The sequence below is a fragment of the Rhinatrema bivittatum genome, chromosome 15 (genome assembly GCF_901001135.1).
Source record: "Rhinatrema bivittatum chromosome 15, aRhiBiv1.1, whole genome shotgun sequence".
NCBI classification, from domain to species: Eukaryota; Metazoa; Chordata; class Amphibia; order Gymnophiona; family Rhinatrematidae; genus Rhinatrema; species Rhinatrema bivittatum.
Window position 1 is genome coordinate 57,435,990 of NC_042629.1, and position 26,149 is coordinate 57,462,138.

The 26,149-nt window shown below is 48.2% G+C and overlaps 1 protein-coding gene across 2 annotated transcripts; it reads right to left on the reverse strand.

The window, feature by feature from the left end:
- Positions 1 to 508: 508 nt before the first annotated feature.
- Positions 509 to 17,587, reverse strand: LOC115077019 (rho guanine nucleotide exchange factor 19-like). 2 transcript variants are annotated; one of them, XM_029579142.1, is made up of 14 exons: positions 17,487 to 17,587; positions 14,775 to 15,066; positions 13,279 to 13,480; positions 13,024 to 13,103; positions 11,920 to 12,155; positions 11,358 to 11,518; positions 10,224 to 10,376; positions 9,995 to 10,124; positions 9,356 to 9,430; positions 6,311 to 6,403; positions 5,876 to 6,036; positions 5,060 to 5,215; positions 4,418 to 4,487; positions 509 to 2,475 (listed from the first exon to the last, which is right to left on the reverse strand). In XM_029579142.1, the coding sequence occupies exons 2-13, from the start codon at positions 15,052 to 15,054 to the stop codon at positions 4,424 to 4,426; spliced, it is 1,791 nt and encodes a 596-aa protein (XP_029435002.1). In that variant the 5' UTR covers positions 15,055 to 15,066; positions 17,487 to 17,587; the 3' UTR covers positions 509 to 2,475; positions 4,418 to 4,423. The 2 variants fall into 2 exon arrangements, with proteins under 2 accessions (XP_029435002.1, XP_029435001.1); XM_029579141.1 differs by lacking the exon at positions 17,487 to 17,587 and adding an exon at positions 17,308 to 17,459.
- Between the last annotated feature and the right edge of the window lie 8,562 nt (positions 17,588 to 26,149).

The following is a 26,149-nucleotide window of genomic DNA, read 5'->3' on the forward strand; positions in this document are numbered from 1 at the left end:
AAGTTTTCTTCATTTGGTGAAGACGTTTTTCTATGCCAGGATCTGCAATAATCCTTAATCAGGCCTGGCTGTGCACACATTTACCTTCTGACTGAAATCTGCTGCCCTGAACTCAAGTCCTAGAGCTTTGCTGACACCTAGTGTCCACAGAGGGGAATAGCAGAACCCAATTTAACAAAGTTAGTGGAACCAGTTCATCACAAACCTGGTTCTGATAGGATCCGAGAGCCTCCTACGAGGAGGTAGAATAATGGATCCTAAAAATATCTAACCCCAATCAGGGCTTTCATTTAGAAGTAAACCTGCAAATTTAAGCCAAAATGTATGTTTTTGAAATCTATTCCATTAAAAAAAAAACCCACACATTTCCGGGAGTTTAACCTGCAAGTAAATCCTGCCTGCTGAGGCCTTGAGGAGATTCTTCAGCTAAAATGAACAGGACCATGGAACTCTCCTCCTTTAGAAAGAGGGCCCAGGAGTGGGGTTGACCAGTCAGAACAGCAAGAGATCACATAAAATAAGAGGCAATTTATTTCAATTCTCAAGACTGAAGCACTTCATACACTTGTTGATACCAAAATAGAGACACTCGAATAAAAATTTCATTCTGAATATGCTGAGCTTAAAAACCTAAAGAGGTTTGGCTTATACATGCAAGTTACCTAAATGCAGAACTGCCCACCCCCCTAAGGAAATTTCCTTAAATTATGAAGCTATCAGATTATGGTGCCGGAGTTTAACAGCCATGGGCCAGAACCGGAGCAGCATCACTCCACATGTGCCAGTCTTAAGGGCGACCACCATCCCCTAACCTGCTTTAAGAAGTCAATCACATTAAAACAGGGCGAGAAGAGGAAACATAAGCTGAAGTTACTTTTAATCAGTTTGCTGGCCCCCCCTTTGGCATCCAATAGTTAGATGTGTGACAGACAAGCTCTCCCCACATCCCTCATGTTAACAATTCACAGTAAGACCCTTGTAACAGCTGCTGGCTGGGCACCAGTAATATAAAATATGGAAGAGCCCATATCCAGTTCATTCACCACCCTGTAGAGTTGCTGCAGGCCCAGGCTCCCCTGTAGCTCCTCCTATGAAGTCAATGATTGGAATTATTTTGCAGAAAAAGGTTTGTTATGAAGCACACCAAAAAGATTTAAAAAAAAATGGATTCCATTAATCTGCAGGGATGTAATGGTGAATACTGCAGTAGTGCAACTTGTCCCTACAGGACAGCAGCAGTGCAAGCTTCTCTCATCCCTCCACTTTAACCCTTGGAGCCAGACAGACTGCTTGCCCTTCAGAGCTATTCAATCCTCGCCCTCCTAGGTCCAGTTGAGGTGGGAGGGGGAGGGTATTTAGAGAAAGACACCTGTTCCTAGGAACAGGGACAAAACCAGCAACTGATTTCAGATAGGTTAACAAGCATCTGTCAGTTAGCAAGGACCTGACTCCAGCTCAAATGCAGAATTACTAGAAGTGTTTTTCCTGTATCCTAGAATCTTGGCCAGAGTAAGTTCAGGTGTCAGATATGTCCACACCCCCAAACTACACAGGACGAGAGAGCTTGTGACAGTGAATGTAGGAAGCAGCAGGGTCTATACAAAACCTGCACAAGGCATTAAATGTGACTTGAAACCCTGGACTTCCAGCATACAGCACGAGCTACCTCTGAGCTGGGTGCCAGTGCATGGCCCCTCCCCCCCCCCCCCCTCAGGCTACCGCAAGCACTATTGATAAGTTCCTTTGGTATGCACCAAGCCTGAGCCTGGCTATCTAGTTCTATACTTTAACACTATATAGCCACATGGGCCATGAGAAAACCGAGACCCCTCATTTAAAAGGGAAAGTCAAGGCAGCGAGATCCTGCATGTGTGTTTAGGGAGACAGCCAGGCAGCTCAGAGGGAGCACTCGAGTCAGATCTCTAGGAGCATCAGGATGCAGCTTGGATGGCCCGGGCTTTCTGCAGAGTCACCCACAGGTCCCGCACCAATGCCTGAACCTGGGTCTGCGATAGAAGGGCGTTGCATGAACTAACATTTTCCACAGGATAAGGTATTTGGTTCTCTGTTTTGAATGAAGTCACCTAAGGCAGAGCACGAGATACTGGGGCAATTGTGCAGCCCCCAGCTACCTAGAGAAAAGTCCTTGTCCCTCTGCAGTCCGTTATCAACATTTTCAGGTTTTACACAGTCAGTAGAAGAGGTGTGGGTACCGCCATGCCAGAGGGCTGTTCTAGTCTCTGCCAGGTAGACGGGAGGCTCACTAGGACAAGCATAGTTTGAGAATCCTTATCGTCACAGCACCTCCTCCTCCAAGTGATAAAACATTCCTCTGGCTTGCATAATCTCAGGAAGGAAGTCAGTAACTCAGACCACCAATGCACTGACCTTCACTCCCCTGGGCAGCTGCAGGACTCCGGGTCACAAGTGTAAGGATCATGAAAGTTGGAGTGGGAAGCAGCAGCAGGAGAAAATCTGGGGAGAAGAAAGCAGGAAAGGATTAGTAGGCTGGCACTTTGATCCTATGCAGATTGTGATGGAGCTTTGTGTATTACATCCCATTGGTCCCCATAGACTTATCTGAACAGGGGACCCATGTGGTCTCAAACAAAAAATTGGATCCATAAAAAGGTATCAAACTACAAAGATTCCAGCGTTCTCCAAGCCCAATACTGCTATTAGTCCTCTGTAGCATACGATCAGAAGCCTTACAAATAGCTGAAGTCAGTCTACCAAGAGAAACCTATGTCCAACCTCTCCCTACCTCCCTTGCCCTGCACACCCACAGGAATTGAGTTCTGCTCATCCTGAGACTGTTGCAGATTTGAGGTGGGAATGTTTCAGATTTTTCTACCCCCGTTCTCTCCTCAGCTCTTTGCTCCCATCCCCTATAAGTCACAGCTCACTCTACCCTTAGCTGAGTCACTCCCAAGCCCAGGAATGGCCGCTGCAGACTGAGCTGCGTACTGCAGCCCCTCTCCAGTTCTCCCCACACACTGCCTACAGCGTCTGCTCCAGACTCACCCTGCACCCTCACCGAGGAGTAGCTGGAGCTATACAGACACCTTGCGCTTTCTAGCTGTGTCTTTAGCTCAGGACAAGACCTGGGAGTGGGGGAAGGGGGGTTAGACCATTTCCTGACCAGCACCTCCAGCAAGGTTCGTGGACTGGTCAGAAGAAGCTGGCAGAGTGGGAAATCAGCTTGGCAATTTGGTGAGTTTATGGATAGTTCCCATTTCAGGCCCTCAGCTTACTACCTGAGAGAAAGGGCTGTGCCTCTGCCCATCTAGTACCCAACAAATCTTGGAAGGGCTGTCTCGGAGTGAAATGTTGTAGTTTCATTTTTTGATGAGAACCTGTGTCTGGAGTTCAGAAGAGCGGCAGTTTCCTGCCTACAATAGAGCAGTGTCTTGCTATAGGGAAGGCTGCTTTTTTTTTGGAGACTTGCTCACTGTTCCTGAGGAGCCAAGAATAAAAAAAAACCTTGCTGCTTGTGGGACTTCACCCAGGAAACCCATTACCCCCACTAGGAGCCTGGCTTTCACAGGGTCCTAGTGCCTTCCAGCTTCAGGGGCACTTAGGCAGACAGATTTCATCCCCTGGATTTAGGAAGATTAAATGTGGACAAGACTGGGGAGTTCCAAACTCAGTTTTCTGTAACCACTCACATGTCCCATGTATTCTCAGGTACCAGTGCAGAGGCTTTATAGAGAAATCAAACAGAAGACAGACCCAGAGCAAAGGTGTCTGGATTCTGGGGGCAGCAAAACTGTTGCTCCTCTCCCACCCTACAGACCTCAAATCCTGGATCTTTAGGTTTGATTTTCCACCCCTAACCAAAATGGCAAATAAGACTGCAGCACCCAGCTACTCTGCCTACCCCCCGATTCCTCCCTGTCCACCACCACCACCCTACAGACCTCAGCAGAAAGCAGTGAACTTTAGCCTTAGAGGCTGGGGTGTGATGGGGCAAAGACATTTCAGAAGTCCACTTGTGGCGGGGGGCTAGCACACCACTGGTATGGACAACACCTAGAGCACAGCAGAAGGGAAAAAAAAAAGTAGTGTCACTCCTTCAAGTTCCTCTCAGTTGGAGCACAGTAGCAACAGGCAGCAGAGCAAGGGACACCACCTGCTCCCTGTCTTTTCAGCTCTCTGGAGGCTGCACAATGCCTTTGTAATCAGGAAGCAGAGGAGCAGGCACCTCAGACTTAAGTGTACACTCATTGTGTCTCTGCTGCCAGGGAGACAGAGGAAGGTCAGCCTTTTAAACCTGGTTCTTTAGTAAAGGTTTTCACCAGTGTGTCAGGTATTCTGCAGATGGGTTAGTGGCCACCTTACCCCCTCCAAGAGGAAGAGGCTCAAAGTCAGCAAGGGTTGGTCCCTAGTATGTCGACTGCCTTTAAAAGAGACTCACCTTTGATCACAGGGACAATGCAGAGGACACCCGACCGGAAATCCAAGAAACCCACTGCTGTTTATCAGCCCTGGAAGAGAAGGGTAGGGTCAGATTGATCCTTACCAGAGGCCTTGTCTGAACAGCCCCTGTGCTGGCCCATACTACAGACATAACCCAGCGACAGCCCTGGCCTATTAACATCCCACACTGGAGCTGGACTGGCTTTCACTGGTAATTTAGAACTTGGTTTCTGGCCAGTGGCCCTCTAGTAGCCCCAGAACTACAAACAGTCTCTCACCATACTTGGGCAAAGGGATAACACCTCTGGGCACTGTCTACCACTGCTGACGACCCCACATTAAAGTCTGAATTTTGGCCCTTTTGACTACCAATGTACGTGCATTAAACATGACTGAAATCTCAATATTCTGGGGCTAGCAAATGCAATGGGTAAGAGGATCTGCAATTGCACGGCTATCGTTCATGCTCCTACACAGTGGAAGATTTGATGATTTAGTTTCGTTTTCTTTGGTGCTTTGATGCAGAAACCCCCTACTTCTGTGGGGAGAGCAGACTGCATGCGGGTGCACTAGTACCATACATTGCGTGTGGCAGTTACAGTCAAGGAGGGTGACGTGGAGTGACCGCACTGGTACCTACATGCTGCCTGCAGTGAGGAGATATTCTCTGCTGGTGCCCTTGTGGTTCTGTGCTAGGCACAGGAGGAATGAGGTGTCTGGGAGCACTGGGACCGCGATGGGTTCAACTTTCACATGGCAGATTCTAGCATAATCCTGCACCAGAAATCGCCCATCCCTATGGGAAAGGGAAAAAAAAACAGCATCCCAAGAAATGTTAGCTAAGAGCATTACATCGATATAAAAGGCACTTAAATCACATTCATTCCTCAGATAGTTGGAGCCTGAGGAAAGAACTGTGGCAACTATTTGGCGTTATCCACTGAAATATCAGGACAATTTGGAGGAGGTTGGATCACATTATAACAAATGGGGTTTAAAGTTTAGTGGAAGAAGCCAATCCCCCCAGTTTTGGGGTGGGGCAAAACATCCAAAATTGCCCTTGCAAGTGGGAAGGGATATGGAAACAGAAGATCAGATTTAACTATCAGTAAGAGTCAGATTTGTTGAAGTGAACAAGAACTTGTGAATTGTCACTCACGTCTATTGAACTACATTCATAATTCAGTGTGATTATTGCTGTAAGACTTAAATGTGTGGAGCCAACACTCAGGGTCTGAGATTAAGTCCCTCTTGAGGGAGAATATGGAAGCTACTGGAAGTTTGACATTTTAAGCCCATGAAGGAGGGTGGCCAGCAGTCCAGGCATTATAGGTTTCAAAAAACATGTAGGAGAGGACTGGGATATCACAGCAGAAGGAGGTATCTAAGGAACAGAGGGAAGCCGATCCTGCCCCACCTCTGTGCAGGACAGCAGGGGCCTGTAACTAGGACTTACTCCCTCTTCCTGGAGAGAAGCAGCAGGTCACTGAAGAGATGCAGGTGACAGGGCTTGGAGGACAGCCGAGGTCTGTGTCCCGCGCCACCATCCAGGACCAGGGTGTGCGTGAGCTCCCCCTGCCCGACCAGCCAGCGCCCCCGGGAGATGAGCGGGATGGACTGCAGGAGAGAAGGAGCACATCAGCATCTCTAGAAATGGAGAGCAAACCGCACAGAAATCCCCCTCCCCCACAGAAAGGAGTGGGAGCTGCTCCAACCAGATGCAGGCTGTAAAGGGGGGGGGGTAGGTGTTGATTATTTCCATTCTCCCCACCACAGAGCGTGGGATGTACACATACGCCCCTCCCTCTCCCATACTCCTGCTGCAAGGTGGTTGTGCACCAATCCAGTCCCCCCCCCCCCCCCCCCCAGGTGAGACAGTTCCAGACCTCACCTTGACGTCTAGGAATTCAATTTGCTTTTCCAGCAAGACCAGCTCCTCTGTCTGCTTCATGCACTTCACGTTCTCGTTACACTCCGAGACGATCTGAGGACGGAGAGAAGAGCGGGATGAGAGTCTGCTTCCCTCAGGCTGGCCCGGTAGCAGTGCAAGGATCTGGGATGAGAGTCCCCTGCTCAGCCAGGGCTGCTCCAGAAGCAGCAGTCACAGCTCTGTGGGGGGAGGGAAGCAACTGCAATACCCCAGGAGCCCCGGTGCACGGCTCCCAGTTGGGGGGAGTGGATCGTGTTCTGTTACAACCAAGCAGGAGGAAGACATTTGATTAAAGGGAAAAAAAAAAAAGAAAAGAAAAGCTACTTCTCCCAACACAAAATTGGATGCCTCTTCCACAGCAGAGAAGCCTTGCAGGCAGCTTGGAGGGTTTCTGCCTAGCAGAAGATATAACACCAAGCCATCCCAGATTTGTGTGCATATTTCCCTCTACTGCAGGGCTTCCCAGAGGGTCTGGACCCCAAATGAGGTCACATGACTCAAGGCAGCACCCCTCAGGCACCAGTGAGAGAGTGGAGGGGCCTGTGAGCCAGGACATGCACACAGGCCCTGCCCTTGCACGGGTTTCTGAAGCCCTGCGTGAGGAGGGATCAAGACTGTTACAGGACCTGCACAGACTTCCAGCACAGGCCACTGCTGCTTACAGATCACCATTGCATTTTGGATCAACCACGGGTGGAAGGGTAGGCTGAGCGTACACAGGACAGTGAGGAGATCACTATTTCTCTCCTCATAACACTGAACCTACCCAAGAGGGGGGAAGAAAAAAAAAAAAAAAAGATACTGCCCATGTTAGTTGGCCTGCCCACTCTTGGATGACTGGTGGAATCTTTGGCCCAGATGTTTAAAGGAGCGGACTGAGGAGGTATTGGCTGTAGAAGGTAAGGGAGGATGTGAGCTGGGAGGCAGCAAGAGGGATCAACTGGGGGTTTCAGAAGGATGCAAAAGTAAGGCTTGAGTGTGGGTGAGGGGATGGAGAGAGAGGATGTGAAGAGGGCTGGTCTGAGAAGGTGGGAGTTGGAGGATTGAATGGAGCGAGTGTTGAGGGGAGACCTTCTCTAGAGTCATGTGAAATTTTAAGTGCTAAAGTGGGATCACATTGGAGAAGGGTTTCCCAGTCTTAGCCAGAGAAGTCCACGTTTTACAAGCCAGCAGAGATTCAGAGTCACACTTTAGTGGTACCGGTATGACAGTTTGTGCATGTGTTACACAAAATAGTTAAAAACTATCAAAATAAATGTTACCAGCTTCTTGTCCATATTGCCCTGGTCACACAGGGCACATGAACTCCCACAGGGATCAGCTGTTGGGATACTGTATGGGTGACCTGGCCCACTTTCCCATGCTTGAAGCTTGAGCAACGAGCCCTTGGTCAAGGGATCAATAGAATAAAAAAGTTTAAGAATCAGATACAGGATAGGGGTCCTGTGTGACCAATAACGAACCACCAGACAAGTATCAGTCATGGAATATGATCCTCTCCCACGCCAGCATATGGGCTCTGAATACCAGCCTTGAAATTCACTGTCAACTTCATATCAGCATAATATGAAGGCATCTGGGTCTCACCTCCCACAAATTATGCAAAAAAAAAAAAAGTTGAGGTCAAAGGCCACAACATCAATCAAGTACCCAAGCCAAGCAATCATTTTGTAGAAATAAAAACAAAAAAAACTCTAAACCGGCCCTGCTAGGTCACAGCCCAGCAAATTGGCACTACCTCCAGGTCACCTGACCTATAGGCCACTTAACCACAGGCTCCCACCACAGCCTACAAGGAGCCAGTTATCCGCAGGGCTGAACCCAGACCCTACGACAATACCACCCCCCCCCCCCCAAGCAGCTCCAGATCAAAGCAGTTCTCATTTTGTTAGAGTACCCTGCTTGCTGAGACATCAAGACCACAAAAAACCACCATCAACAAAGTAGGAAAATAACCAACAACAAAACCACCATGGAGAGAAAGGGCAGAATAAGATCTGCTGGCCGGTAAGGAAGGGGACGTGAAGCCCGATTCAACCTTAGGTCCTCGTGTGCCTAGGCCAATCAGGATCAAAGGTTGATCTGTTGCCTAGGAGACACTGAGTGGTCAAGCTAGGGGAGAGCGTACAAAAAAAGGGGGGATGGGTTCAGGTTACCAGCTCGCCCGGGGCCCCCATGTAATAATCTCTAGCCTGAGCTGCCTTCCAAAGTCAGACTCCTAGATGCCCTTGGGTGGTACAAATCTGCAAGTGATCTTATAAAATTTGCAATGCCCAAACAGCAAAATATTCACACCCAAGCCAGTATGGAGGCTCAAAGCAAGCTGCCAGCGAGGGACCTACGAGTGAGTCCTCTGGGCTCCGAGCCGCTTACACACCCCTGCCGGAGCTTAAGTTAGCAGAACTGATTTGCCCAGCTAAGGTGTGGTCTGAGCTCCTTTCCATCTTAGGCCAAAATTTTAGTTTCCAATAGAGAGAAAAATAACCAAAGTGTATCTGGATATTTCTGGTTCAGGCCAGCAGATCCCCACATAATCTGGAGAGCAGTGAATTCACTGCTGCTGGAGCTAGACGCCACCTTAAGGACTGAGGGTGCATTACCCCCCCCCCCCCCCCAGTACTGAGAAACTATGGGGGGGGATCTTAGGCAGCGAGCAGAGGAAATGCGTTGTGAGCTCTCAGACAAGTAGCTTGGTGCCCCCTCCCCATGTCTGGCTGGACCATCAACTGGTTGGAGGGAAAGGCAATTGGCACTTGCCTACCCTGAAATTCATTGTGACCCCAATAAGCCCCCCATACAAGAGTTTCTGGAACTGCTGCTTGCCATGAAAGCTCTACCTACAGCCGCTGGGCTGATGCTCTGCACGAGCCTCCTTTGGCTAAGCGGTGTGAATGGGGAAACACTCACAGGCATCTACAGTAAATCTGCTTCAACTGTGCAAAACCTGCTACTGCTGTGTGGTGTCTAGGCCTTTCTAGAGCGGTTGCTTCAGTGACTGGCACTTACCTGTGCGACTGCCTGCAGGGCATCGTCAACAGACCTTGCCAAGCCAGAGTCTGCTCGTGCCAGCTTCAGGATACCCTGAGACAAGAACACAAGCAAAGTCAGAGCCAAGACACAAAGCAGGGGTGGGAGAGGGTGCGTGAGCAAAGTCCATAGATAATGATGAATCTATGGAGAGTTTGCTGCAGACCGTCCTAGATCAGCAGTAGAGATTTGGAAGACCAGGATTTGTGGTAACAGGGGCTTGGTCAGATTGTGGTGGTGGTAGTGATGGGTGATTAATGCAATTCCTGGGGCAAGAGAGAAGGCTGTACACAGGCTACAATGTCCTGAGAGAAGTTGATCTCAAACTCAACTTTGAAATCCCCTGCACAATAATGGAATATCAAGAGTAAAGAGGGGACTGGAAATGGGTGAAAGGATTTCGATCCTGGTGACCTAAATTAAAAGGTTACCATCATTCTCTCCCCCAGGAAAGGAGACCTAGGTGTGCCAGTAACCCATAGAGAAGGATCAAAAGGGTGAGGGAGAGTCCCAGTCACGCCAACACCCCTAGGAAGTCAGCAGGGAGATTCCTAGACACAAAGGGATGGGGGCATGGAGGAGAGAGGAGAGCAGAGCGCGTCTCAGGCATGCCCTTGCCTGCAGAAGGATCTTCAGACGTGTTATTCTCTGAAAAGGTAGCACCAGGAAGGATTTTAGCAGCTGTCGTTTGCATACTGGATGCTCCTCGAGCTGTTTGAGCACCTGTAGGAACTTCCCATTCTCACGCCTGGAGAGAGAGGAGAGAGAGGACACAGGATGTCACAGATTGGCTGAAGAGGACAGAGACTCCTCTAACTCCTGACAGCAAGGTCTATCGTGGCCTTACACCAGCTGCTGCATGAGCTGCTCCTGGTACATCTGGTTGGTGACGTAAGGGATATAGACTTTGTGGAAGGCTGGACAGTGCCGCAGGATCAGCTCGCCAATCTGCGACAAGAAGACATCACTTTCTAGCTGATCTTCCAGGTCCAGGAGAAATCTAAAACCACAAACAGTAATTAAAAAAAAAGGTCAGGGCTGAATGCTTTTCCCAGCTTCTTCTCATACTCCTGTAAAGAGGTGTCTTCCATTGCCCCCTTAAACCTGGGATATTCAGCCTTCAGGAGCAGGGAGATGCAGGCACTGCCCCAGCTTCAACAGGAAAAGGAGGAATATCCAGGGTCTGAGTGCACTGTGCCAGCTGCTGAAACCCCCCCTCCCCCTTCCAGGGACAGAGTTATGAGGAACCAAGTGCAATTCAGTCTCTCCCCACCACCACAGTAAAATTGTTAGGAAGATCTGAACAGGTGATGGGAAGAGATGGGACCTGAAAGGTACAAGGTGTTTGGGAGAAAAAAAAAAAGTTTAAGGGACATTACCTGCACTTTTATTTCCAAAAGCACCTTGCACTGGCATGGGGTCCTATGCAATGGGCAGGAGGAGAGGTCCCCCCCCTCAGTGCTCTGGTTTGCTGCCTAACCCTCACGGCAGTCCCCGGACAGGACCTTGAGCGCACCCCAGTGCAGTGGATGCTATTTCCACCTAGAAGCCTTATAGCAACCAAAAGATGATCAGTAAAAACAAGGATTCCTTAATACAATGGGTAACCAGTAAAGCCCAATTCTGGCCAATCTGTAACACAGCACTGAGAAAGCTTGTTTGATCATTACAGCCCCTGAAGCAGCTCAGTCACATGAGCTAAATTCAGGCAGAGCCTGGCTGTACTGGTTACCACCCATTGCATTAATAAGGAATCCCTGTTTTTACTGATCATCTTTTGGTTGCTACTTTGATCTTGTTTCCTGGGACTATCTAGAAGTCTTAGACAGGGCAGGACACAAATTCCTACCGAGCATGAATCTTCAAGAGGGACTCCGCTCTGAAAGGCAATGAAGAGCCAACGGCACCTTAAGCGAGTTTTTATAGAAAGGCGATTTTATAACTAAGTAGATCAATAGCGTGTGTCCTGTTATAACAGTACCTTTCGCTGACCTCCTTCACCTGCTGCAGGTTTGAGAAGAGTATATGCATATCCCGGGGACACAACAGCTGCACGAGTTTGCTTGATTTCTGGAAGTGATTCACTGCAACTGAGAGGCTGCGTAGGTAGGAGGCCTCTGAAGTGATGACCTCAAATTTGGTCTGCAAACAAGAGGGCTGAGCCAGTCACCATATCTCCACAGTCACATTTACTCATTTCACTTGCACCCTAGCCCTTCAAAATGGAATATACTGTAAGAGAAAGACCTTGAAAAACCACTCACTACGGGAATCTAGCTTCAATGGCCACTAGCCCAGGGCTCCCAGGTGGATGGCTGAATCGGACATACCACTTTCTGGGATTTCATGCCAAGCTATGGCTCTCCATGTGGTGCCTGCATACACCACGTTACCATGTAGGAAGTCCCTACATGTTAGTCTGCATCACACCCTCTGAATTTAAGGTGGCTGAAATCAGTTAGGGCTTCCAAGTAGTGCCTTAACTTTCCATCCCCTTTTAAATGGCATTATAGGATCCAAATATTGATTAGGTCCACCATTACCTCCTGTAGCTGATGCTGCTGGGGGGAGATCATGTCCAGCAGCCCGTTTGTCTTCACTTCCGGGATGTCCTGCCAGAAGGTGGCGTACTCATGAGGTGACCCTTGTACGGCGGCACCAAGGAGGGAGGAAGAGATGAAGCCAGCAATGGACAGAGGTGTCTCCACTCGAAACCTTTGCTCCTTGGGCTTTCCATCTGCACTGGTACACGCCACCCAGTACTCCTGATACAGAGGCTCTGGATAGCATCAAAATAAACTCATGAACCCAGGAGTTCCCTCGAGGACAGTGTGCTAGCAAACCCTCCATACTATTAGGTGTTAAATACATGTATGCAGAGCATAAACTGGGGCAGGAAAGGCTCCCTAAACATTTAATCTGGAGAATTAACTCTATAGAGCAAGATCACTCAAAAGTGACCAGAGCAGACCCATGCATGACTAGACTGATATTTGTACAAAGAAACACCCAGGTAGGACAACGGATAGCTCACTGTGCTTCCAACTGCAAGAGTAACTGGCCCCTACGAGACATTCCTCCAGAAGGACTCCTCTGCCCACGTTCATCTCACCTCCCGTGAATTCAACAGCATTGCCACCGAAGTGTCAGGTACACCCAAACTTCCACACCATATGCTCCCAACTCCACTGAATGAAAGAGCTGGTTACATATAGGGCGACCAACGTCTCAGGAGGTGAGGCATGGCAAAGGTTCTCAGTAGCTCAGCAGGTTAAGGTGTGCACCAAGTCAAAGCCTGCCAGAAGCTCTTCCCCCTCCCTATTTACGCTAGGACTCCAAGAGTAGCTGAACCTGCGTAGAACTAAGTGCGAGCTGCAGTTTAAGAAGCTTCTTCGGGAAGCCACAGCCCCCAGGTTTGCGTCTCCCGTCTCAGGTCTCTCGCATGGCGATAGAACAAGCTGTGTGAGCAACCCAGCTGCAGGAGAGAGAACAAGTTTTGGGGAGAGCTGGAGGTGCTCACCCCAACACCTGCTGACCAGGGGGCACAGTAGGGAGGGAAATCAATGTGAAGGCAGCAGCAATAATGAGGTTTTTGTTTTTAAAGGGGAAAGGGCTAATTTACTGGCACTGGATCATTTTGTACTTACGTGAGTGGATGTACTTGGATTCCCTCCGCTTGCATTTCTTTGCTTCTTTCGCACCCCTTCTTGGAAGGCTCCCTAAAAAACTAAGAGGTGGGAAAAATAAAATGTAACCCATGGTTACCTGATGTGCTGACCAGAGCAGCTGTAACCTCTCCACACTCAGTGCATCCTGCTGGGAGAGGCTGAAAGCAAAGGAACGTAAGCATTTGATAAACGGATATTCTATCACCACAGACTGCCCCTCCAACACTCCCATACCTTGCCTCAGAGCTTTCGCATTTCACGACAGCTTTGCTCGCACCCCTTGGGTAAGTGGCAGAGTGCAGGGCTGCATGGCTGGGTATTTCTAGGGCTTCCCTTCCAGCTGCTCTCTCAAAACTGGAGTCCACCTCGCTGTCAGAGGTGGTGAGAGCGCAGTAGAGAGGATTGGTGAAGATGGCACAGTCAGACTCGTCATTTTCTACAATGAAACAAAAAAAAGAAAACAAAACCTGAAGGGTGAATTCAGCTGGTCAGCCACTGCAAGCAGTCTGGTTTGCAGCATCTCACTGGAAGCTCCCTATCCTGGTTTCCAAGTCCAGAGAGCTGCAGACATTGTCCACAATCTAATATTCTTTCGGCTCTGCCAATGCCCCTCACTCCTTAACCTGCAGCACCCCCAGCTGTTCCAGTAGCAGATCTGTCACACTGAGCTCTGTCTACCTCAGTCCCGACTTGCAATGCTGAGCCCCTAAGAACATAAGACAGCCATGCTGAGTCAAATCAGGGTCCATCGAGCCCAGCATCCTGTCTGCTAGAGTGGCCAGGTCAGGTTAAGTACCCAGCAGATCCCAAAAAGTAGTTTTCTTGTTGCTCACCCCTAGGGATATGTTATAGCTTTCCCCAAGTCTACCTGCCTAATCACTGGTGTATTGACTTTTCCTCCAGAAAGCGTCTAAACCTCTTTTAAACCTTGCTATGCTGATCACCTTGACCATGTCCTCAGCAACAAATGCCATAGCTTGATTGCACAAGGAGAGACCATAAGATCTGCCATACTGAATCAAGACCAGTATCCTAGTTCTAACAGTGGCAGATTCAGATCAGAAGTACCTGGCAGGATCCCATACAGTGCAGAGATCTAGGATTTGCCTAGAATCTGCTGGTTGTGTCATGTAGGTGCCCTTGTTTTATTTGAAAGGGTAAATCCCCCATTCCCACCCCCTCACAATTTTATAAACCTGTCATATCCTAACCTGTTTAGCAGGTCCCATAAGAACCATTCCAGCCACTCGTTTTTGTTGCCCTCACTCCTCTGTACATTTTCTAGCTCCGGGACAGCACACAATACTCAGTGTGGACGCACCATGGATCGCTAGAGGAATTCTATGTCTCCGTTTTATTCTTCATTCCTTTCCACATGCTTAACTTTCTATTTGCTTGTTTTGAAAGCCACTGCACAGTAAGCTGAGGATTTCAGGGTATCGCCTGCAGAGACGCCACAATCTTCCTGGGTGCAGACTCCTAATACGGAGCTCAGCATTCCATTTCTGACAAACTTTTGTTTTTTGGGGTTTTTTAAAATGATTATGTACTTATCCCAGCAACTTCCTTTCTGGTCACTTCTGGAATGTCCAGGCCTGGCCCATATTCTGGCCAAAGGTCCTCGGGAGGGGGGGGAGGGGGGAGTCTGCCTACCTTACATTCTCTGCATCCAGGTCGTGCAGTCTCCAGGCAGCTGCTCCCCCCTCCCCCCCATCAAGGTGCCCACTCACCCCCCATGCTCTTGCACTCAGGATCTCGCTGCTGTGTGCCAGTCAAGCTCAGGCAGCAGACGTGGACGTCATCATAGGAAGACCACTTGACAGAGGAGAGCGCTTTCCTGGATTTCTTGGCTCTGAAGAACGCCGGCAGGAGCAGGCGCCGTTGTCCCTGAGTCTTCTCCTGGATAATGGGCTGTTTCTGGCTTTCTGGACAGGAGGCGCATCTCCTCACCATGACAGTGGGCTCGGGGGGAGAGTCCGGGCAGCTGTGCTTCTTACAGAAAAAATCCATGGGACTGGGGACCTTTAACCAGATGAGCAAGAAACACAAACCACATCTGCATCAGTGGTTGCAACATCTATTTAAAGTACTGGAAAAATGAATCAGAAACAGAACGTGACTGCAGATAGAGACCATACGACCCAGCCACACCTCCCGCTCAGCTTTCTGGAGTCCTCATCGCCCTAAAAGAACCTTTGAAGTTGAATGCAGGATTTGAAATGCAGTATTTCATGTAGTTTGCATAGCCCATTCCTTCTCAAAGCTAGAAAGGTGCACTCCAGAGGTATTCTGTGTACGGTGTGTGTGTCTGCTCAACCTCCAGTCCTCCCTCCCGTCACTTATCTAGCTTTCCCTACGTTATCCCCACACACACAAACCTCTTTCAGCCTCAATCATCCCCCTCCCCACCACTCCTAGGCTCAGTTTCCCAGATTAGCACCTCATTCACTTACCACAGAATGAACCATTAACTACCCCCTCCACACTGACTGTAATCATCCTCCCCCACCCCCTGTGTTGGAAGCTCCTTTCAGCAACTTGGAAAGTAAAAACCAGGCCTTTGAGCCACCGGCTGGCAGGGAGGTGGTTTGGTTGCTGACTGGGGCAGCACCCGGCCTGTGGCTGGCAGGAGTGCTGGCCTCCGAAGCAGAGCCTTCTCCCCCACCCCAGAGCCTCACATCTATCCTGCTCCCCTGCCCAGTCCCCCTTTTCTCCTGAAGAGGGGGCCAGACTTAGGCCCAACTGCGGTGGTGGTGGTCCCAATGTGTGCTCTGCTCCCAGGCAGCTTAGATGGGTCGTTATGGTCTTTTGTATTCTCTCATTTGCTATGTTACTAACATGAGAACTTTAATTTGTAACCCATTTAAAAAAAAAAAAAAGTTATCCTATTTTTCCTTTATTCTTTTAAAGAAAAATACATGCACATATATTGGACACATGAGAAGGGTAGAAGTAGCTCAAGTATGACATTTGTAAGCAGAAGCTCAAATCAAGATTATCTATAGGCTAAGTCAACCCATTTTGAAAGGAAAAAAAAACATCCCCTATTAACCAGCAGTTTAGTTTTAAAATTGTGGGTTTTTTTTAAACCCCCAACTACTCCATGCATCCCAATCAGGAAAACATCTCCTATGCAAGGAAACAAGTTATGAAGCCCTTAGATTTTATGACCACCCCGTCCCCCAAAAGGATCTCTAGATATTTGGAAGCAAACACCCCTTAAACTCAGGAGGTCATCCTGGAGCTTCTGGTGCCAAAAATTCCCTTTACTGATATTTAGAGAGAACTTTTAGGATTTAAAAACAAAGCGTACAAGCTGTTTTTATTTAGCACTATCCTGGCTTTGAAACAAGCATCCAGCAGCTCACTTCTAAAGCTAGAAAAGCCACGTTTTCCTCCCTCTTCACTTCCGTGGCCAAAAGAAGTGCACGCTCAAATCTTAAGCCAAAATCAAGTCAGTAACCAGAATAAGAGCCCCCCGCAGCAAAAACTCTAGTCTAAAGGAACATCAGCTGCCACCTGATAAACTTGGAAATAAGATGCTTCAGGCACTGAATCCCAAGAGAAAGGTCTATTAATCGGACTCCCGAGACTGGGATTTCCCTAACCTCGGAGCACTATTAAGATGACCAACCATGGCCACAGGACTAGGAGTCCCTAACAGAAGGGGGCGCTCTTTCATTGGGCTTGGCGGCTTTCCAAAGCTACACCACGCACTGCAGAGAGCGAGGATCTTTAAATAGACTACCTGAGCCTTTTGTGGGGGTCACCTTATCGCTGTCAACACCTCTCACACTCTCTCTCTCTCCCTATCAGCGTAATGTAGCTTAGGACTCACTCGTACGTACAACTCAGTCATCCTTTGCTCGGACCCTACTGCTTTTTCAGCCTGATAAAGAGACTGTAGCACCTGAAAGCTAATCAAAAAGTTAATCTAATAAAGAGGTATCAAGCTAATAGGTCTTTGAATATATATAATGGACCTTTATTTTCATGCAGTTTCTCTTCTAGAAACTATTCTCTGGATACAATTGGATGAGAATCCTTTCCTAAATTCGCCCTTGGGAGGATTTTTTCTTGTGTGCTAAGTGGCAATTCCCCAGATAAGGAATTTTCTACTCCCTAAAACACACAGGAGTTGAGGCGATAGTTATAGCAGGCAATCTCTGTTATAACTTATAACAAACTATCCATGCTGCTTAATTTAGTCTTCTCCCCCCCCTTCAAAAATAAAACGGTAGGAAAGGAGAGAGCTGGATTTACCTTTCACACACCCCGAGGATCCTCAGCACATCCCCTAGCAGGACTAGGACACAGCTAATTTAGGATCACACCAACAAAGCTACCACAGAATAAATATTATCACTGCTGTGTTCATAAGCTGCACTTTAAAGCCAGGCCACCAGCAGCCGTAGGACGTCTGTACCCAGCACTCTACTCACCTGACCAAAAGCCAAAGGCAGCAGAGGTGAGGAGGTCACACCTGCGGCTTAAGTAACTGCTCCTTATTATCAACTCCGAGGGCAGGCCAGCTCTTAAAGGAGACGTGCTGCTCGTTTCCTGCGCTGGAATTGCCTCAGCCAGAAGGGACAACACAGAAAGAGCTTTCATTGGGTGGCAAGTCTTGGAAGAGAAGCTGAGCTGCTCAGTGATTGCCTTCTACAATAAAATACATCTCTTGTGAAAATGTAAACATATATCGTAGGTATCCTGGAAAGCAGACGCTTTTTACTCCTATGGTTCCTGGCTGTAGCTAGAAACTGAGCCAGCCCTGGTCTTCCTCGGTGCATGCAGGGATTTGTAGTTCCAATTAGGGAAATAAAAACTACAAGTCCCTCCGTGCGATGTATGACAAGAAAGGAAGGCCTAGCCCCCTCTCTCCCTATACAGGGAGTCCCAAACCTGTCCTTGGGACCCCACAGCCCATTGGGTTTTCAGGATGTGCATGAAATGTTTGCATGCACCACCTCTATTTCATGCAAACTTATCACATGCATATTCATTGCAGATATCCTGAAAAGCCAACGGACTGTGGGGTCCCCAGGACAGGTTTGGGAAGTCCTGCCGTACACAGACATGGAGCTGCATGGTAATACTACCTGTGACAGGCCTACTAAATCAGTGTTTCCCAGCCCTGTCCTGGAGGCACACCTAACCGGTCAGGTTTTCAGGATTGCCACCATTAATATGCATGAGCTAGATTTGCATACAATGGAGGCAGTGCATGCCCTTTTATCTTATGCATATCTATTGTGGATATGCTGAAAACCTGACAGGCTAGGTGTGTCCCGAGGACTGGATTGAGAACCCCCCTCTGCCATAGGAGACAGCCTGAGCCAGACCTGGTTTGACTCGATGCCAGGTTTTTTTTTTAAGATCATCAGGATTGACAAGTGCATAGAAACAGTTTATTCCCAAACCTGTCCTGTGAGACCCCCTCCCAGCCAGTCAGGTTTTCAGCATATTTGCAATGAACATGCATGAGATAAATGTGTATGCACTACCTCCTTTGCATGAAGATTCATCTTATGCATGCCCATCGTGGATATCCTGAAAACCCAACCAGCTGGGTTGGGAACCTGTCATATAGGGGCCTGGTTGCCAGATAGCTTAGGTCTTTACTGACATACTGAGCCAGGCCTAATTTTACCCCATTGCATGAAGGAAATTGTAATTCCAATTTGTCCAAGAAAACTTAAGCTACAAACTCTTAGGCGAAACAGGGTAAAACCAGGACAGTCTGCACCTGCCCTTGACGACCTGGAGCTATATCAAATTATTTTGAAGACCAACTCCCTCGGGAGCCACAAACAGGCCTGGTTTAAAGGATATTCACAATGAATATGCATGAGATAGATTTGCATACAATGGAGGCAGTGCATACAGATCTCTCTCATAAATATTCTTTGTGGGTATCCTGAAAACTGAGCCTGTTGCATGTTGATGGCCCTATTAGTTATTCCTGCACGATACAGAAAGCAAAATGTGCAGCCAAGCCACACATTTTACTTTCAGAAATTAGCGCCGACCCAAAGGCTGGTGTTAATTTCTCCCGGCACCGGGAAAGTGTACAGAAAAGCAGAAAAAACTGCTTTTCTGTACACCCTCCGACTTAATATCATAGCGATATTAAGTCGGAGGCCCCAAAATTTAAAAATAATCAAAAATTAAAGAAAAAAATGTTTTTAAATCAGCCGGCAGCCCGCAGGTTGAAAGACGGACCCTCAGTTATGCCGGCGTCCATTTTCCGAGCCCGTGGCTGTCAGCGGGTTCGAGAACTGATGCCAGTAAAATTGAGCGTCAGGTGTCAAACCCGCTGACAGCCACCGATCCTATCAAAAAGGAGGCTCTAGGGATGCGCTAGTGTCCCTAGCGCCTCCTTTTACCGAGGGCCCTCATTTGCATACTGGATCGTGCGCCCAGGAGAGTGGCCTGGGCGCGCGTTGGGAGAGCGGGCTCTCACCTCGGAGCACCAGCTCTCCCGCGAATTTTACTGTATCGGCCTGAATGTCCTTAGGAGAAAATTAGAAAAATAATGTTGTGCATGCAGTACCGGCAAGTCACCCCTGGAGAGCAAAGTACATGGCAACTGGGTCAATGGGAATGTTCTGGATAAAGTTATTCATGTTTTGGTTCCTTTTAAGAGGGCTGGGAAGAAGATCCTCTTGCTGGGGGGGTGGGCAGAATGTTCAAGAAGGTCTAGAATCTTCTTCAAGGCCTTGTGGGAAGGTAGGCAGAGGAGACTCCAGGATGGTTTAGGACTCTACCATCTGGGCAGGGGGTATTCTCCAATAGGCAAGGCTGAAGGTGGAGTGAGGGGGGGGGGGTGTCTTTTCACAAAGAATTACCAGGGGATATAAAATGTTGAAGAACTTGTACTTCCTTGAATCAGGAGAAAGACTCACTTTACACTCATTCCACATTAAAGTACTAGGACAGACATGGCACCTTCTGGGGATCTGTAATAGTATTACTTAGCCCGAGTCTGACTAATCTGGCTAAGCATGTAATTAGTTGCTGCACACGTCCCATGACTGTAGCAACTATGGGAACATAAGAGGTAAACACCAGATGTACAGAATTGCAAGAGAGAGCCTGGGCCGTGTTTTGGGAAACAGCCTGCATTTCTCAAAACATGGTTTCAGATATGCAGACAGCGAGAGAGAATCCTCACTGATGGAAGCGATTCAGCTGCCCTAATGATCATAAGAAACGTGTTTGTGCTACATTATTATCATTGCAACTATTGCCTTTGCTGTATCTGTGTATGCTTCCTGTCCTTCTGGAATATAACTTAGCATTAATAGTAAACACAGTTAATCCCAGTATCCATTGTGTGCTGACGCATCGGCCTATCAGAGTGTAAGGTGGCTTTGTGTTTCTTTAAGATTTCCGACAGGAGAGGAAGAGCCTGGGGGAGTCATTTTTTGTGTGGTAGATCCTGTTGGGAGGGACAAGCCTGGGGGGATGCTAGCCTTTTGTGCCTTTTTTTTTTCCTTTACAATACTCACACAGAGTCAACTTGCAAAAGGATCGTGTGTGAGTCCAATTTTTTTCTCTAAACAGATCTAGTCCCTAGAAATGGGCAACATTCATAGCACAGATCAATCCTTGGTTATGCATCATTACAAGCATACTACTGAAATTGTAGATTCATCCACCCAATACCACCCTCTAAGAACAGAGAATACTGCGATTGACCCCAAAAAGGCAAACGACTGTCTGAACTATCTACAGCTGTAATGGAATCCAGAGAGCTCTCCAGTAAAGAAGATGATATGAATACCCGAAATGCAGCAGGCACTCCATCTGCCACACAAGCAATATGTACCTGCACCAGTGTTAAACCACTGTAAGAGTCGGAGACTATGCACTGTACTAACGATAATATAGTCACCACCTGCATGCTTATACCCAGAGTTACAGTTATTAAAATATGTATTTTTTTTTGTATAATCTTATTGTGATGTAGGGCTGCAGGGTAAAGATAGAGGATATTATGATAGGCAGTTTCCCCTCAATACTAGGTGGACAGGTAGCAATGACCTGCAGTGTAGCATCTTCCATGGCACTCCTCCAATAGGCCAGTATTAAATCAGAGGGCAAGCTACAGCACACAATCAGTGCTGGGAAGCAGCCCTGGTAGCAGGCCTTATGTATTCTTTCTTAATACAATGGAAGTTGGTATAAAGTCTATGCAGGCTTGGTACCCTGGGTGAACATTGTTGATGGCACCCCCTCCCCCAACTGATCCCTATTCCCCCTTGGCATAGGATTGGAGGCAGGGTGCATACAAGCTTTCTCTACAAATGAGTAGTGGGGGTCTTTCTGCCCCCTCATCTGCCCCTCCCTCCTTACCCCTGTACCCCAGCATCTACCCTAGCCTCTTATCCTACTGCTTCTTAATCCTCCCAACAACTGCTCTACTGTCTTCTCCCCGTCTCTTACCCCTCATTGCCAGTATCTTCTCCCCTCCCTTTAATCCATCACCAGCACCCAATCCTCAGCATCCACCCACTCTCTTCTAACCCCCATCTCCAGAATCTGCCTCCTTTCCCTCCCTCCCTCCCTCCCTCCCAGCATCTCCCCTTCATCCTGACTCTTGCCTGGCAGATGTGCTGCCACCATTCTTGCGGGGCTGAGCAGGTTCAGAACTTGTGCAGGAGATCAGAATACGGGAGGTGCCAGTCTGAGTCCTGGACTTGATCACAGGATCAGCACTGAAGGCAGAGTGGCTCCGGTGGCATGAGCTCCTGTGGCTCTTCCCTTTCTCCTACCAGCAGCAGGACTGGGTCTGCAGGGTCCGGCGTTCAGCATGCATGGCTGCAACAAAGGACCCCGCTCAGATGCACAGGTAAGGGAGGTGTGGGTGGTGACTCTGGCGCCCCCTTGTTGCTCACCCTACCCTGAGCCGAGGAATCTGACTGGATGCTGCCGTCCGGAAATCCTTACCTGCTAGCAGCAGTCTGACAGTGTAGAGCAGAGCTTCTCAACCCCGTCCTCGGCGCACACCTAGCCAGTCAGGGTTTCCGGATGTCCACAATGAATACGCCCAGGATAGATCTGCATACAATGGAAGCAGGACAGGGAAATCTATCTCTTGCATATTTACAGTGGACATCCAGAAAAAAAAGCTGACTGGTTAGGTCTGCCCAGAGGACTGGGATGAGAAGCTCTGGTGTCGAAGTCGCCTTTGAAGCAAGGGTTTCTGCCCCATGCTGGAAACCCTTGGAGGCCAAGAATGCAGTGAGATAAAACCAGGGCTGGAGCCATCGGTCCTGTAAAGAACCATTTGGTCCCCTTACCCAGAACCATCTTTCCTCAGGGAAGTGATCTCATAGATGAAGACTTTAGAGGTGGCTGCAATTCACTGTCCCTTCCTCCTCTGAGTAGTGATCTCTCTTCCTATTCCAAACGTTGAAGAGTAAAGGGAAAGGCAGGAATTTATTCAGGCCTCTGATTTCAGAAACATGTCCCTTCCCCCTTTTGCTTCTGTGTGGAAGAGCATGCATGCTGTTTAGTTAAGGGTGCCTCTGTGCTGGGAACATCCCCTCACTCCTCCCAGTTATGATGTTATGGGCTGCGAGTTCCAAACTAGCCCCTTCGCTTCAGTATTTGCAAAAGAATCATCCATTCTGTTCCAGGCCTCAGTACCTTTATATCATTTAATTACACTTACTTCTAAGAAACATTTACAGGCCGCTTTTACAATGCAACATCTTGGACTTTTTCTTATGAGCAAAAAAAAAAATGTCGGCAGTTTTACCAGGGAGGAAAGTAAGATGACAGACTGCCGGGCGCAGGTTTTCATTTCTGGACGGCCCTAGCATCTTTCTTTGCAGCAGTAAAAACAGGCAGGGCACTTCACTTCCTTTTCAGGAGACTGCTCCTCATCATTTGGTTACTAAATGCCTGATTTTTTTTTTCTTAATGCTCAGAGAAAGAGGGTGGTGTTGCCCAACTCCTTCACGTCAACCCAAAAGAGGTGGTTTCGATCCTGGTATTGCCCCATTGCATGCATGAAGATGTAGTCATACTTTTTTTTTTTTAGCTCAAATCAGAACTACAACTCCACGCATGCAATGGGGCACAAGTGGCACAGGGTCAGCATCATTACGTTGACCTGGGTGAAGTGGGCAACCCTATCAATAGCCGGTGAATACTTATCCACCATCGTCCTAGCTTCTCTTCCACCAAAGAACCTGCCCAGGTTGTGCTTTTGCTGTGTGACTCACCCTGGAGAGGTCGCCAGGGTCATGGCCATGCATAGGACAGGACGGATGCAAAAAAGCAAGAAAATGTAAAGCATCTGGTTAACTCTAAGGACAGGTGCCCTCCATTCAGGTGATTGTATTCAAGTATTAACAGTGGCCAACTAGGAGAGAGCTGGACTCGCAGAGGCCACAGGCAAGCCTGTAGAGGTGAAGGGGACGTCTTGCAACTGTCAGTGGCCAATACTGCATGAAACGGGGCAACTTGACATGGAGCCTTGACATGGCTAACAGCAGTACCATTTTTACTGCTTTTTCTCTTCAAAAGATCTGTCCAGTACATTTCAATGAAGGGGTTTAACAGATGTACCATTTTCTGCCCACAAAAACCACTCCTTCTGTGTTCAAATTCTGGCAACCTCAGTCCCAGAGGCATTATGATAAGACTCAGAAAGCCCGAGTACTATCGTTCCTGAGCCAGGAAAGTCCTATCAACATTCATTCCCAAATCTGTTGGCCTGGACTAAATTTGAGATCGCAGCCGAGGCCTGTGCGTACAGTCGAGTTTGTCTCCCACACACCCTAGAAAATGAAACAGAACAGAATTTCTGTTCCTGCAGATGCGAGGAGCCCAGGGCTCGAGGCAGAAAGCTACCCCCTGATTCCAGAGTTATAGACCAGGAAGAACAAATTCATGCCAGGCCTTGACAAGATCTCACACTTCCAACCACAGAGGTTCATCTAAGGTACCACTGAGGTCTAATCCAACACTGAGTTTGCAGAGTTGAGGAGACGGTGGAAGGGATGGGATTCAGTCCTCCTGCTCCCAGAATAATACAAAGGTAAGAAGTTATCCCACTGCTTTACTTAACCCTTCCTTGACTTTAGAACGCATTGGAGTAGATCCACTTGGACTCTTCAGAGGTTGCGATGCCTTTTCATTTAATGAATAGAAGAGATTTTATGCTGTTCAAGGTCACACTGCCCCCTTCCTTCAGACACGACCACAAGGCTGAAAGAAGAAAGCAGTTATTACTAGAGCCAGGATTGCTTTGCTGACAACATTTGCTAAATACAAATGCTCCCGTCCTTCAGCTTGCAGTACCTGCTTAAGAAGAGAGCAGTGTGGCCACGCATTTTGGCACCTTTTGCATGGATGCACCAAAACTGGGCTCACGAGCCAGATCTGGCAGCCCTGGCTTGCCAGCATTTTCTTTCGCGGTGCAACGCCCTAGTCCCCAGGTTCATTTTTAGTTTCCTCCCCTGTCCCACTTCTTTGCTTCTAGGGATTGTCTGTGCCTATCCCACGTGTTATTGAATTGTATTGTAGATTTTATTTCCACAGGGAGGTTTGTTTGTCCAATAAAAGGTAACCTACCAAAAGCTCCTCCCCCCGTTTCAGCTCTACTATAGTCAATGGGTTTCAAACTTCTCTGAAGGCAAATTAAATGCAGAATGCACTATGTTAGGGGATGCACAGACTGGGAGAGCCAATCAAAAAGTGCAAAATGCATGAAATTAAATGCTCAAGCTTCCAAGTGTCTAGAAAGTAGGGGGAGAAATACTGCCTTCCAACCTGCAGAGGCAGACAGCTGGTCCCCCTTTCCGCACGCCTGTATCTCATTTCCAGGCGTGAGATCTGCCTTCTCCCACTGGCTGAGCAACTCTCCGATCTTCAAGACCATCGGCTGGAAACGTTTGCAAGAGGACATTCAAAACCTTGGAAATGTCATTGCGTGCATACACATACGTACATCTTTAACTTTTTAAAAGCTCCCACGCATAAGCGCTTTCTCTCCTGGGGGACCTTGGGATAGTGGCTGCTAGGAGTTTTAGCACAAGGACGGTCTATTGTTGACTTCCTTGGCATATTTGCAGAAATGGACCGCCAACCTTTTTTGGGGGGAGGGGGTGTCAGTTCAAAGCAAGGCTACCTTTGTCCTAACCCACAGGCCAATACAGTAGTGTGCTCCCACAGAGCGCACTGTTAACCTGCCCTTGGACGCGCGTTTTCCCTTACCCCTTATTCAGTAAGGGACCGAAAATGTGCGTCCAAACCGCGGCACCTAATAGCGCCCTCAACATGCAAATGCATGTTGATGGCCCTATAAAGTATTCGCGCGCGATTCAGTAAGTAAAATGTGCAGACAAGCCACACATTTTACTCTAAGAAATTAGTGCCTACCCAAAGGTAGGCGCTAGTTTCTGCCGGCACCGGGAAAGTGCACAGAAAAGCAGTAAAAACTGCTTTTCTGTGCACCCTCCGACTTAATATCATGGCGATATTAAGTCGGAGGTCCCGAAGAGTAAAAAAAATTTAAAAAAAAGAAAAAACAAATTTTTAAATGGGCCTGCAACTGTTGGGCCGAAAACTGGACGCTCAATTTTGCCGGCGTCCGGTTTCCGAGCCCATGGCTGTCAGCGGGCTCGAGAATCGACGCCGGCAAAATTGAGCGTCAGCTGTCAAACCCGCTGACAGCCGCCGCTCTGGGCTAAAAGGAGGTGCTAGGGGTGCACTAGTGTCCCTAGCGCCTCCTTTTGCCTGTTTCTACCGCACCACCTAATTTAAATACTGAATCGCGCGCACCGGGAGAGCAGGCGTTCGTCCACTCTCCCGTGGACTTTACTGAATCGGCCTGAAAGGGATTCCCAACCTTTCAGGGACTGGAGACCCCTTTTCCACTTGAAAAACCTTTGCAGACGCCCGTGCACCTCGCTTTAGTTTTTTTTTTTCATTCCATAACAAAAGAAATAATGATGCGCTCCAAAATCATTCACAATGGATAAAAGCTTAATCTGAAATAATGCTTACTGAGCTAAATCGAATACACAGGGAGAGAAAGTTCCAGAGCGAGTTAAAAAGTGCCCTCCTGGTTGAAGGGTGAAGCCAGTAG

Excerpts from the sequence above, each read along its gene's own strand:
- LOC115077019 (XM_029579142.1), bottom strand. The coding sequence starts at position 15,054 with ATGGATTTTTTCTGTAAGAAGCACAGCTGCCCGGACTCTCCCCCCGAG. Across the intron at positions 13,481-14,774 it reads TGAGTGCAAGAGCATGGGGG|AAAATGACGAGTCTGACTGT; the intron begins GTGAGTGGGCAC and ends GTTTCATTGTAG. Across the intron at positions 12,156-13,023 it reads ATCCAAGTACATCCACTCAC|AGCCTCTGTATCAGGAGTAC; the intron begins GTAAGTACAAAA and ends GATGCTATCCAG.